At 38.1% G+C, this 13,486-nt stretch overlaps 1 protein-coding gene across 4 annotated transcripts in view; it reads left to right on the forward strand.

The window, feature by feature from the left end:
• stx3b (syntaxin 3b) overlaps window positions 1-13,486 on the forward strand; it is a 31,834-nt gene continuing 18,348 nt past the window's right edge. Inside the window, exon 1 of one of the 4 annotated variants that reach the window (XM_081382630.1) lies at window positions 1-470. In XM_081382630.1, coding sequence (XP_081238756.1) covers window positions 441-470 — 30 coding nt within the window. In that variant the 5' untranslated portion in view covers window positions 1-440. The remainder of the gene's footprint in view (window positions 471-13,486) is intronic. The other 3 variants (XR_014031355.1, XR_014031356.1, XM_081382631.1) reach the window with 3 other exon arrangements.

Here is a 13,486-nt window from a genome sequence, read left to right on the forward strand (position 1 = left end):
ACACACACACACACACACACACACACACAGGTGGCCGCAGGAGCGCGCATGCAGGGCGTGACTGTGGCCAGTGATGTAGGTGAGACACACAGAGAGCATGCGTGAGTCGACAACTCTCTCAGAACGATTATAACGAGAAAAGAGAGGGAGAGGGAGGAAGACAGATTAAGCAGACTGAACACAACTGTTGTTTTAATCCTCTGAGCGGATAGATTTAGAGGGGAAAAAAACTACTGGTTTGGAGAAGAGCAGCCATATTGCATGGACCTTTGGTGGAATAACAAGAGAGGAGCAGGAATACGCGGAGTTCAGGAAGAAACATTCAGACTTCACGATCCGCTAAGCACTGTTACAGCTCTCTCTTCTGTCTAATTTGACTTTGACCTATTTATTTTTTATTTATTTTATTGTTTAGATAGTGTTAAACAACATATTGAAAGATGAAGGACCGACTGGATCAACTAAAAGCGGTAAGCGTGTGCTTATATTTCTTCATGAGATTGTGAAGTTAACTCTTGTATTCAACTGCTCTACAAGTGTATAGGAATGACATTACGTAATGGAGTTTGTCTTAAACCTCCATGTCAGATTCAGTAGGACTGTTAGAAGATGAACACAGTATCAATAAGGGACATTAGTAACTTTTGTACTGTTACACCAAAGAGGAATAATACAGAAGTTAAAGGCGTCTATAATAATAGAGTGTGTGAATGAATTTTCCAACAAGTGCTCACCAAAGGCAGCAAAAGTCATATTAGATATAGTGAAGACAGTGTTGGACAGCTGATGTGGTCACCTGACTCATGGAGGAGGTCACGGGCCTCTGGGAAGATGGGGGATGGGTTGGGAGAGATGATGCTGATCTTCAAATACTTAAAAAAAAATAGACCGATTTGCCTTCCATTCTGTAGCCACACTAACTAAAAAGTGTTTTTTTTGTACGTGTACCTTGATAATATGTTTTTTGGACATATGCAATGTGTTTAAATAAACGAATAATTGGAGGCCTACTACCATTTTATTACATGTACCATGTTTTTCAGACATATTACCCAGTACTACCATGTTTTATGTATGTACCAGCAATGTGATAAACAGTGTTGCGCCAATCACCAAAATATACAAAAATGTAAATAAACTAGTTTATAAATCTAGGTGTGTCGATCCAAATGCATTGACAGGGCTCAATGACAAGGATTTTTTGAGGATTTCACAATTCTTGATTGATTACAATTTCCATACCACAGTAAATACTAGCCTAACTAATTTAAAGTTCAAAGTTACATTATTGAGGACAAGCGAAACTTAAGCGAGACAACAGCTTAATTAAACACAACAGAACAAAGATACAAATGAAATAAACAGTGTTTTATTTCTGAAGTATTTCCAGGTAAGTCTAATAGTATTCAGGCACAGAAATTTAATAATCAAATGTAAACACTGCATCTTCACTGTATGAATATGGATTAATCCTAGTTAAAGCATCAAAAGTAATTTATTCAAGAGCATTGAGTGATTTTCATTGTTGTTTGTTTAAAGTCTCCCTGTAGTCAATAATTGTATTCCTTAAAACTCATCTTAGATCACCAAAAATGGCATATTTATATGTTTGTTCCTGTGAATTTTTTTTAATTCATGCCTTAAAATAGCTTGAATGTTACTCTAGACCCTTGCTTTATTAAATATACATGGAACCATAAATATGCTAATTAGCCCCGCCTCCACTCACTCACGCCAGCTCAGAGATCCACTCAGTCAGCTTTACTCAAGTTAGTAAACGCTGCACAATGGTATCACTCTTTACAACGTTGGCTAAATGTACCTAATTTTTCATATCAACAGAAACATACAGGCCTAACCTGGCTTCTCTTGAGACTCCCCTGCTTTGCATCAGTTAATGATATGCTAAAGCCCGGCACGGCAGCACATGATGTGATTGGTTATAAGGTAGTTTGTGACGTAAGAAACACCATCGATTTCAAACCGTATTTTTAAGACTGTCTTTGGTTCACTGCAGTTTTTAGGAGAAAATACTCAGACTTATGAATGTGCACATGGTTTGAAGCATATTAAAACACCACATAGACATACAGTATAAACAACATTAAAAACTTGATTTTCGGCAGCAGGAATATTTGGCTGCTGTCACTTTAAGACCAAATGCACAGATCCAATATACTGTTACACATATGCCAAAGCCGTTGAAAAACAATGGCTCTGACTCGTGCGTTTTCCTTCTCATCCGTTTACATTCACTTAAGACATAACCAACAGTTATTTATGTTAATACTTGCCAAGATGGGCATTTTAACATGCTTTTGTTGTTTGTATTTTTTAATCCAATGCAAGAAGACACGAAAGAGAACTCTATTCAGTACTCAGAAGACTCGGCTCTCTGCGTGTGTGCACACAAAACAGCTTGCAAGGTTTTCTTCGTGATGATAGGGCACGTGACAATTTCATCAACTGTCCCGAGCGTCTTCCATGCTGGTCCCGGGCCATCGGGCAGTCCTTATTGTCGAGCCCTGAAAGAAAGAAGAGAAAAATGATCTGCACACAAAACATAAAATTTATTCCATCGAAGCCACCAAAAAAGTAAAAGAATGCAACGAAGTGCTTAGTGCAAAATGTTTTCGTGTTCAACCCTTCATCAGTGCCATACAAATCCAAGCATCCATTAAATCCATCCATCCAGTGCCATTAAAATCCCAGAATCCTACTAATATAAACATGCAATAAATGTTACATTAATTTAAAGGAGGTAATTCGTATAAATTTGTTATATGTTCAAGTGCATATTTACAATCCATTACCTTACATTCTCATCCTAAATAAGGCATTTTGCAATATCATCATTGTTTGTGATTTTCATGAACCAGTTTATATCAAGCCACAAAAATATTGTTCAAAACAAAATTTACGGACAATTCCTCATTCACACCTTGAGGACAGATTAAGGTTATGCTTTTTGATATGTACCTTGTTTTTGGATACTATTGGTTTCTGCATGATCAATCGTAAAAAGGTTGTGATCCCGATTCAAACACCAACCCAATCTCATTCCTAAATGTCAATGATTCGTCTATGTCTACTAAATCTTTGACAAGTACGATCACAGCAAAGATTCAGATCTGTGTTTGCGCTGCCGCTGACCCAGAGAGAGCAGTTATCATGGGTGTGAAATGGCTTCACGAAAAGTCTTTTCAACTACACAGTATCATTATTTCTGTTTTAGAATAATTCATGTTATCACATAAGTACTGGGATAAAAGTTTAGCTATAGTTTGGATATAAGCACTGATGTCTACAGAAGTGATCGAAATAGAGTAAATCACCTTTTGAAAGTAACTTGACTCTTCGAATAAAGATTGTATCAATTACATCGTTACACCAGTAGATGGCAACAAGTGACTGATAAAAATGTTTAGTCATTGAATCGTTCATTTAAGAGAAAGAAAAAAAAGATGAATCTAGTAATGAAGCAGGTGAAGTATTTATGATTGAGTCATTAAATCATTCATTAAAATATTTTTTTAATTCACTTTTTTTTTTTTAAATAGACTGTTTTGTTTAGTTGTCTATTCAGAATTGTGGGCGAATCATGATTTCCATTTTAAAGGAACACTCCACCGTTTTTTGAAATAGGGCTTATTCATTATGTCTTTTCCTACATTTCGATAGGTGGGCAAATGCATTTTTGTCTCAGTGCATGCTTGTTTTAGTTTGGATGCGCCACCGCTAGCTTAGCTTAGCATAATGAATGGAATCCTTTGTTGCCAGCTAGCATGTCATGAGTAAAAGTGATACCACCAGTTCTTGTTGGCTCTCATCCTCACGTCCTCAGGCTGTTGAGCGATCGCAACCTCCTCCTCCTGTCGTTCTATTTCCAAAGCATGCAGCTCCTCTTCTGAAAACTCTGGTTCATAGAGGTATGGTTCTGGATCTTGATTGTCTGAGAAGTCACCCTCCTCGTCTCTCACAAAATCAAGATCCAGAACCATACGCCTGTGCTTCACCCCAATATAGTCCCAAGTCAATATCTGCCTAGGAAATTACCTAGTCTTAATCTGCATTGCTATTTGTACTCGTTGTCAATACGCAGGCATATGCAGGTTGTGAATAATTTGTTTTTTAAATTTTTTATTTTTTAGCACTTTTACTCATGACATGCTAGCTGGCAACAAAGGATTCCATTCATTATGCTATGCTAAGCTAAGCTATCGGCGGCGCTGCCAAACTAAAACAATGCATGCACTGAGACAAAAACGGAGTGTTTCTTTAAACAAAAAAATTGTGATTCTCAATTTATCCAGAATCATGCAGCTCTAAGACGTACTATATTTTAAGACATGTCCCATGGCACTGTCTTAATGGAAATGTATTATTTTTTTGATCATGTTTCATGGCCCAGTATTATCATGGAGGTATAATGGGTTTTTTAGGCTAATTGAAGAATGCACTAAATTCTGTGATCCATGAATATGGTATGTCAGAGTACTGTTGGCGGGGGTTATTGAGGACTGAGTTTGTTGGGATGTCAGATCCTATGGGCAGGGTCAGAGGTGAGGATTTGTTTCTCTGGCAACTCTGCCTCAGTCAAATATTTGTTTTGTTGACTCTGGTACCTGAAGCAGCCTGGCTGGCAAGAGGAACTTGTGTGCGTGTGTGCTTATGGCCGAACCTTATTTACATTAGTCATAGTTTTGTTTCCGTGCTGGTTTGCATACAGGCAATCTCACTTGCTCAGTTTTTTTGTACTCTGCTGTTACTGGTTTATTTTCTTTAAGGTAAAATTATATAATAATATCTAAGATTTTTTTTTTACACTTTCTGATTTCTCATTGCAAAACTCTGACAAAATGCTGAGATGGTTGGTTGCCAGTGTGTTGCTAATGGTTGCTAGAGTGTTCTAAGTGCTTTAAGCATGTTGCTATGCTGTATCTAAGGTGTTTTGGATGGTTGCTATGGGGTTGCTAGGGGGTTATGGCAGGGTTACTTACTAGTCCAAGTCAAAAGTGCCCATGATTTAGTCGATATTCTGATCAGTGTTATAATTACTAAAGAAAATTAAATAACTTTTTCGTTAAGTGAAATTAAAACTAAAACTAGAAAAATGAAACAAAAATTCCAAAATTAGCTAATACAAAAAAAAAAAAAAAAAATTGTAATACAAATAATAGGCCTTGTATATTATAAAACATACAATCTGCCTGCAATAAATATGCAAATACCACTAAATAGCAATAATACTAAACTGAGATATTAATATTAGAGGGGATAGTTCACCCAAAAACTAAAATTCTGTCATTAATTACTCACCCTCATGTTGTTTCCGTAAGACTTTCGTTCATCTTTGGAACACAAATGAAGATCTTTTTAATGAGGTTTTGGGAGTTTTTCATCCCTCCATTGACAGCTACGTAACTGACACTTTGACGCTTCAAAAAGTTCTTAAAGAGATCGTAAAAATAATCCATATGAAGTGAGCGGTTTAGTTAAAATTTTCTAAAGAGACGTGATCATGATGAACAGATTGAATTTAGGCTTTTATTCACATATTAACATTTATAACCTCAAGCATGTTCACTTGACGTGCGAGAACCAATAAAGGTTCATTCTCGTGTTACGCAGCACGTTTGAGCTTCCTTAAGAACCAGTGAGGTTCATTCTTCAATCAGGTTCGAGCTTGAGCTTGTTTAATGTGAATAAAAGCCTTAAATTAAATCTGTTAATCAAATAAAATGATCAAGTCTTTTCAGAAAATTTGGACTAAACCGCTCAATTCATATAGTTTTACAATCTCTTGAACTTTTTCAAGCATCAAAGTGGTAGTTGCGTAGCTGTCAATGGAGGGACAAAAAGCTCTCAGATTTCATCTAAAAGATTGTTCCGACAATGGAAGAATGTCTTATGGGTCTTGGGTACGACATGAGGGAGAGTGAATGCAGAATTTTTATATTTGGGTGAACTATCCCTTTAACTTTAATTCTTAGGGTTAGGGGTCTGTTTAAATCTTTAACCCTAGGTCTGAGCTGTAGTATTAATGAAGCTTATCTTAGCAAACAGTTTCTTGGGACTCATCTGCGTGTAACCCTCTGTGCTAAAGGAAATCCTGTTGAGAAAAAAATATTTATCATTCTAACCTCTAAACCAATTTTTTCTATCTGTGTTTCTCTGTAATGTTTAACTTGGTGTGGCTGAACTATTTTCTTCTTTGTGTGCATGTAAGAGTATTAAAGGCTAAGTGTACACACACACACATACACACTGGTGTTCTTGGAGCACAAAAGGAACTCTGGGACATTAAACAGCTGAGCGGGAACATTGTGTTAGTGTGACCTCGGACTCCAATCGGCCTTCTTCTGTAAGTGTTAGCAGGGTGATGAGTGAAAAACACTTTACTCTTAGGGTACACCATTAACTCACTATTCTTTAAAGCAACACTAAGTAACATTTTTTACCTTAAAATAATGTTTCCAAAATCGTTTCAGTGGTTCATCAAGTCGTAACAGGGTGAAAGGCACTTGTGGATTCGCTTTGCGGGCCTATATCTGCTATAACCGCACTATGCAAGTTTGCCAGATCGGGTCGCGTTTCTGTAGTTCAAATGTGACATAAGAAACTACAAATTTGACTTGCTTTACGGCAAGTGTTACAATAGTCATTATTTAGTTTTTCTTCGTTTCTGATGTCGCAATCATACTTTCATGAAATCATGCAACATACTCTACCTTGTCTGTGGACATCGTTCATTCAAAGCCGGTGCTGGATAAACAGTGTGTGTGCGTCAGTGGCGGCTGGTGCTAAAAAAATTTGGGGGGGCACAACAAACTGAATTTTTAATTCAGGACTGAATGTAGGCTTATTGTTAAATAACAATTTAACAGTGATAATAATGTAGCTATCATTAGCCTAAAGTTTAGCTAAAACTTCAGCCGGTAGGGTAGCCAATTGCCAAATAAATCTGAATTTTTGGGCTAAATGGCGATGTATGGTATAATCTGAGTATTTAATTATTATTTCTCTATTTGAATAAAAAAAAACCTGTATTTAATTAAAAAAATATATATATATCCTGATCGATATTGTCCTACAAACAATGTTCTTATTGAAGGTTATAAAAACAAACATAGTGTTGCTGTCTATCTGCAGTCTATCCAAAAAGGGGTCAAATCACATTACATTCTAACATTGCAACATTACAATCTAAAAACAAAATAATGCTTTTTAAAGTAGTTAAATTTACTAAACCAAAAAAAAAAAAAAAAGCTAATATAAAAATACACATGTAGGTTTGAAATTCTCTAGCACAATTATGTTCACCAACAACAACAAATATTCAACAACAAATGTTTTAGCTAAATATATTTATAATTTAGTGCTAATGTATATTTTAGTCAGAATAATTGCGCTCCTATTCTATTGCGCTCCGTCTGTTCGGCGCGCATGCACGCGGGGGCGCTCGTTCACGGAAGTATAGCTTGCAGAAAGCTCGCCCACTCATGACAGCAAACTGGACTTTCTAACATTTACAGATGGAGAATATGTCCGTGAAATGTAAGTTATGCACTGAGGAAATTATTGGATGTCACTTCAGCTTATGGCTAAATACTATTAGAGGTACATTTGTTTCCACCAATCGCTGCACAAGTTAAGGTTACGTATGATGACGAAAGCACGTTAGTGCGAGCCCTCCCGGAACCCATAGAGAATGCATTGCAGTGCCTGCAGTTCGAAAAAAAAAATCTTTGAATGTAAGTCTATGGGAAGACTCTGGGCGATTCTCAGCCAGAGCGAAATCGCCCAAAAAGAGGCGGTACTCCACAGAACGTGACTCGGCGCTGATTGGACTATATCCAGAGGCAGAACAACAGTGAGTGACTGCTAGCGTAACTCTGTGGTTGAATGAGATAGTGATTGAAAAAGTCCCTTTCACACTTTAGTGGTGCGTCGCCCGATCGCCCTAATGAAGAAACCGCCGCTGGTGTGCGTGCGACGGTAGAAATTATTTACGACAGCGGTTACGGACAATTCTGCTTCCAACCTGTAGGGGGGAAAAGTTCCTTAGTGTTGCTTTAAGGCACACTAACACACACACTTACACACACACTCTCTCTCTCTCTCTCTCTCTCTCTCTCTCTCCCCCTCTCCCTCTCCCTCTCCCTCTCTCTCTCTCTCTCTCTCTCTCTCCCTCTCCCTCTCTCTCTCTCTCTCTCCCTCTCCCTCTCCCTCTCCCTCTCTCCCTCTCTCTCTCTCTCTCTCTCTCTCTCTCTCTCTCTCTCTCTCTCTCTCTCTCTCTCTCTCTCTCTCTCTCTCTCTCTTCCCTCTGCAGGAAGTGTCTTGTAGGCTTATCTCTCTGCCTCAGTTCAAAGCTTTTCCAGCACACTGCATTCGTGTGTGTGAGTGTATCTTTGACCTTCACAAAAACCCGTTGGGTTGGCAACACATTGTTTATACTACAAGTAAACTTGAAAAAAGAGCAGATGTCTTTGTCAGCAGGATAGGTAATATTACATTTTGTAACAGGAAAAGTTTGTCTCTGAAATTCTCTAGTACAACAAGTACAAGTGCTTGTTTTCATAATACTGCCTTTTTGTTAACCCTTATGGAAGCAAATAAGAGACAGAACTCTGAAATTTAACAGCCACTGAATACTTAGTTTTGAAATATTTTATATTGAAAAACATTTATCTGAATTTATTTGCTCTGAATTCACCCCTTTGAAATTATTTTACTTTGGAAACCATGTATCTGAATTTATTTGTTTCGAATTTACCTCTCAAAACCTGAATTTCAATGAATATTTTTCAATGTTCACAAATACAGATTTAAAAAAAAAAAAATCAACTTATAGAATTTCAGATAAAATAGATTCAAGTTGATCAAATTTGATTGCTCAAATTCAGATCTCAAATTTCAAGTTAATATTTTTCAAAGAAAACATCAGTCTAATTCGACTGCTCAAATTCAGATCAAAAAATTCAAGTTAAATATTCGCATGGTAACATCCGGGCTACCCAGGATAGGAAAAACAGTTGAGCGCCTATCAGAGCACGACGATCATGTGCGCAGCGCAAGGTATACAGTAGGTGGCGGTAATACTCCGAGTGAACGGCCATGAAGCGGAAAGAAGAAGTAGAAGAAGAAGAAGAGCACGACCAGCGACCATGAACCATGCTGCGTTCCAGCAGAGAATGTCTAATAGGAATATAATATAATAATATCCGTAGACGGGCTCTAGTTCCAGTCAAATTGTCATGCCCTTCACTCGCTAACTTCCCTCCGTCTCGTTCACTCGGATGTACGTCATTGCTTACGTTGCACGAGTGCCCACTACTGGCAGAAACTGCAATGGGCTGAACTGGAACGTCCCAAGCCCTTGATCACTTGGAATCAGCTATAGAGTTGATTTATTATTTAAAAAATGTTTCCTTTAAGAATTTGTTTAATGCAGCATCCAAATGTTTATATGTGTGTGGGTTGTTTTAAATAAATAAAATATATAATTAATATATCATAGAGTTGTCTGTTGTGGTGGTGATTAGACGAGATCTGTGGTGACGTGATTGTGGGACAGGTGCCTGAAGTGTACATATGAAGTAGACTCGCTCCCTCGGTCAAAATCGAGGGAACGAGGGTCTGTCCATATCTGGTCCATATAAACTTCCCTCGTCCACTTCACGAAGTGAACGCAGCACCAGTCTATGCCATGAACACATGACGAGCTCTCTGTCGTGATCCAAGAAGTCGATCGGCACGGAGGATGTTAAACCTGTAAAGATGACTTCCAGGGAAAACGAAGGCCGGGGAAAAAGTAAGTTTGCCGTTTATGTACAATCGGACTCGGGCTCGACAGAACATATGTTGTTGCTAATTATGTTTGGAACACATAGCTATGGTTTGTGTGACTCGTGTCTCTATGTAGGTAAGTCAGCTATAGGCAACGGTACACACACACACACACACACACACACGTTCGATGATCGCGCCCGCGCCTCTCCCTCTTTCTCTCACTCACTCACTCACACACACACACACACACACACACACACACACACACACACAAGCATTGCAATCTTGACATCGCAGCCTGTTCATTATAGCCACGGAGCTTCAGAGATAAGGCAGGCTACAGCTTAGGCGTCCCTAAAGAACCCGCGTATCTAACAGTAGTTCCGCACTACATTAATTAATTTGCACGCGAGTTTTATTTACTTTTATACCGTGTATTCTCCGTGTAAATTCATGCACCGAACCGTGACGCCCGGGTTCAATACGAATACATGTACCGTTGCCTATCTGACTTAGCAGCTAACGTTACCTACATAGAGAGACGAGTCACACAAACCATAGCTATGTGTTCCAAACATAATTAGCAACAAGTTACATACTTCTGTTCTGTCGAGCCCGAGTCCGATTGTACATAAACGGCAAACTTACCGGGGCGCCTTCGTTTTCCCTGGAAGTCATCTTTACAGGTTTAACATCCTCCGTGCCGATCGACTTCTTGGATCACGACAGAGAGCTCGTCATGTGTTCATGGCATAGACTGGTTCATGATCGCTGGTCGTGCTCTTCTTCTCTTCTTCTTCTTCTTCTACTTCTTCTTTCCGCTTCATGGCCGTTCACTCGGAGTATTACCGCCACCTACTGTATACCTTGCGCTGCGCACATGATCGTCGTGCTCTGATAGGCGCTCAACTGTTTTTCCTATCCTGGGTAGCCCGGATGTTACCATGCGAATATTTAACTTGAATTTTTTTTATCTGAATTTGAGCAGTCGAATTAGACTGATGTTTTCTTTGAAAAATATTAACTTGAAATTTGAGATCTGAATTTGAGCAATCAAATTTGATCAACATGAATCTATTTTATCTGAAATTCTATAAGTTGATTTTTTTTTTAAAATCTGTATTTGTGAACATTGAAAAATATTCATTGAAATTCAGGTTTTGAGAGGTAAATTCGAAACAAATAAATTCAGATACATGGTTTCCAAAGTAAAATAATTTCAAAGGGGTGAATTCAGAGCAAATAAATTCAGATAAATGTTTTTCAATATAAAATATTTCAAAACTAAGTATTCAGTGGCTGTTAAATTTCAGAGTTCTGTCTCTTATTTGCTTCCATAAACCCTTCACTCTAAAAACTTTTACTATGATTTACTCAGTTTTTTGGTGAAGCGTTTTTACACGTAAAAATATTGATAAAATTTTACCGCTGTAAAATCAATTACATATACCATATGAACTGAGTAAATGTAGGTAAAAAAATTAAGTAGATCTGAGTAACTGCATTTGGTACATTAACAAATAAAATTGAGTTTAAATAATTGAGGAAAACATAAAAAAAAAACAATATTTCTGAGTAATATTAACTGTTTTTATTTATGAGTAATAGTAACTTTTATAGTATGAGTAATATTAACTTTTAATTTCCTGTAAACCTTTGTAAAATACTCCACACAACCACAGGTAACGTTATACACAAGGGGGTAATCCATCAGCCGGAAACTGAAGCTTTCCCGGCCGGTGCCATTGATTAGCAGACCATCACCTGCTGTTAGCATTCCATTGACTCCCATTCATTTTGGCGTCACTTTGACAGCGAATAACTTTACATCTGAGGCGTTTAAAGACTCCATTTGTCCATTATTTATTTCTAAAGAAACACAAAAATGTATAAAAGGCTCCATCACCTTGTATCTTACGTTATGGCCCCGTAGAAGCCGTTTTTTGTAAAAATAGGCTAACGACTGCGTCATAACCACGCGACTCTCTGTCGCACAGTAGAGAAATTACTGTATAGACAGGAGGAGAAGCTCGCGGGCAATCGGGGGGACGTGGACGCAAAATGACAAAATAATTAATCAGAATACTTAGCAAAAGTTTCTCCTGCTCCAAGCTTATGGACACCTCCTACTCACACTCTCCGTCTCTGCAAGTTTCGGAAGGGAATGATTCAGATTTCTCTTGGCACAGCTACTAGAAGACAGACGGGTTGCTCACGTCACATCTACGTCGTCAAGCTCAGTTTGAGTCTGCCCAGTACGGTCAGCCATCAGGAAGTGAGTGCTTCTAATTGACTTCACTTTTCTCTGTTGAAGTCTATGGGGTCGCTGTGTCCATTTCTTTTACTGTCTATGGTTATACATGACATTGGCCTTTATTGTCGATGAGTAGCCTACAGCATGTTTTATACTGTTTTAACATATATACAACATTTCCTACATTTGAACTCATATAACAAACATATTAGAAGTAAAAACATTTTTTTTTAAAAGTAATTCAAGTGTAATCAACTGGGTCTGTTATCCCATTTCCACCGGATCAGCGCTGGTTCTCGTGCCGGAGGTGGACTCGCGCTCTGCGGATGAACTTTAGTCCGCTATCTAGCGTTTCACTCATAGCTGAAAGATGCTGCTCTATTGGATAACCTGCCAATAAACAAACAGTGCACAGTTCTGAGAATATTTTATCATCCAAAATAATTCTATTTATTATCTTTAGGAATAAAGTCGTGTGTTTTATGCAAGGCATCAGACATTTCAGTCACGCGAAAAGACAGACGCAACACTCGTTTAGGTGACTCACATTGCCTCCGGTCCCAGTATGTTGTTTTGAATTAAATAAAATGAATTAAAGCACAGTAATGATTTTATAGATAAAATAAAACGTACACACACCTGAATTTCACAGGGGAAATGCACCAATTCCGCGCCGATGAGAAGAGAAGAGAGAACTGTTTGTTCTGGACTGGAGAGAATTCAAACAGCCCGCGCTTACTCAACCGTTGAGTTGTCGTCACGTCGGAGGATGGGGGAGGGGTGCATTGTTTTAATTGAGTAAACTTGCTCAATTTCTTAAGAGTGTGTTAAATATATTAATAAGTGTAGCCTACTATAAATAAATAATTGGTTAGTCAAGTCAAGTCATCTTTATTTATATAGCGCTTTTAACAATGTAAATTGTTTCAAAGCAGCTTTACAGAGATAAACGTATAATTTAAGGTAATAGAGATTGTTTTGGCTTTATAGTGGTTCTTCAATAAAGTTATTTTCCAGCTAAAGTTAGTTTTGATTGATTCGCTTCCGTCGCAACGATCATTTGTTATTAAATTAGGGGCCGCTAAGACGACACCATTCTCTCTACACAGACTTTAAACGCGAACCTGTGAGAAACGCTGATGGCGGTCACATGCGCATTAAGAACGGGTTCTATAGTTATGTGCGTTTGAATATATGTGCGCAGGTTTGGAATTCCCTACAAACCAAGCCTAAACAAAGTTCTGGCGTTTCTGATATAGAATTTTATTTTATTTTATCAATTCGGGGTAGATACGCAAATTGAGTTGCGAGTTGAGCACTGCGTTGTCATCGGGTGCAGGCGAAGGTCCTTCATCAGATCTGGGTACGGCCTGGGTCCGGCAGACTACACTAAAATTAGCGTAGATGCCATTCTTCTTATGATGTAACGAGTACATCAGG

Source organism: Scardinius erythrophthalmus (assembly GCF_964197995.2).
Source record: "Scardinius erythrophthalmus genome assembly, chromosome: 13".
Lineage (NCBI taxonomy): Eukaryota > Metazoa > Chordata > Actinopteri > Cypriniformes > Leuciscidae > Scardinius > Scardinius erythrophthalmus.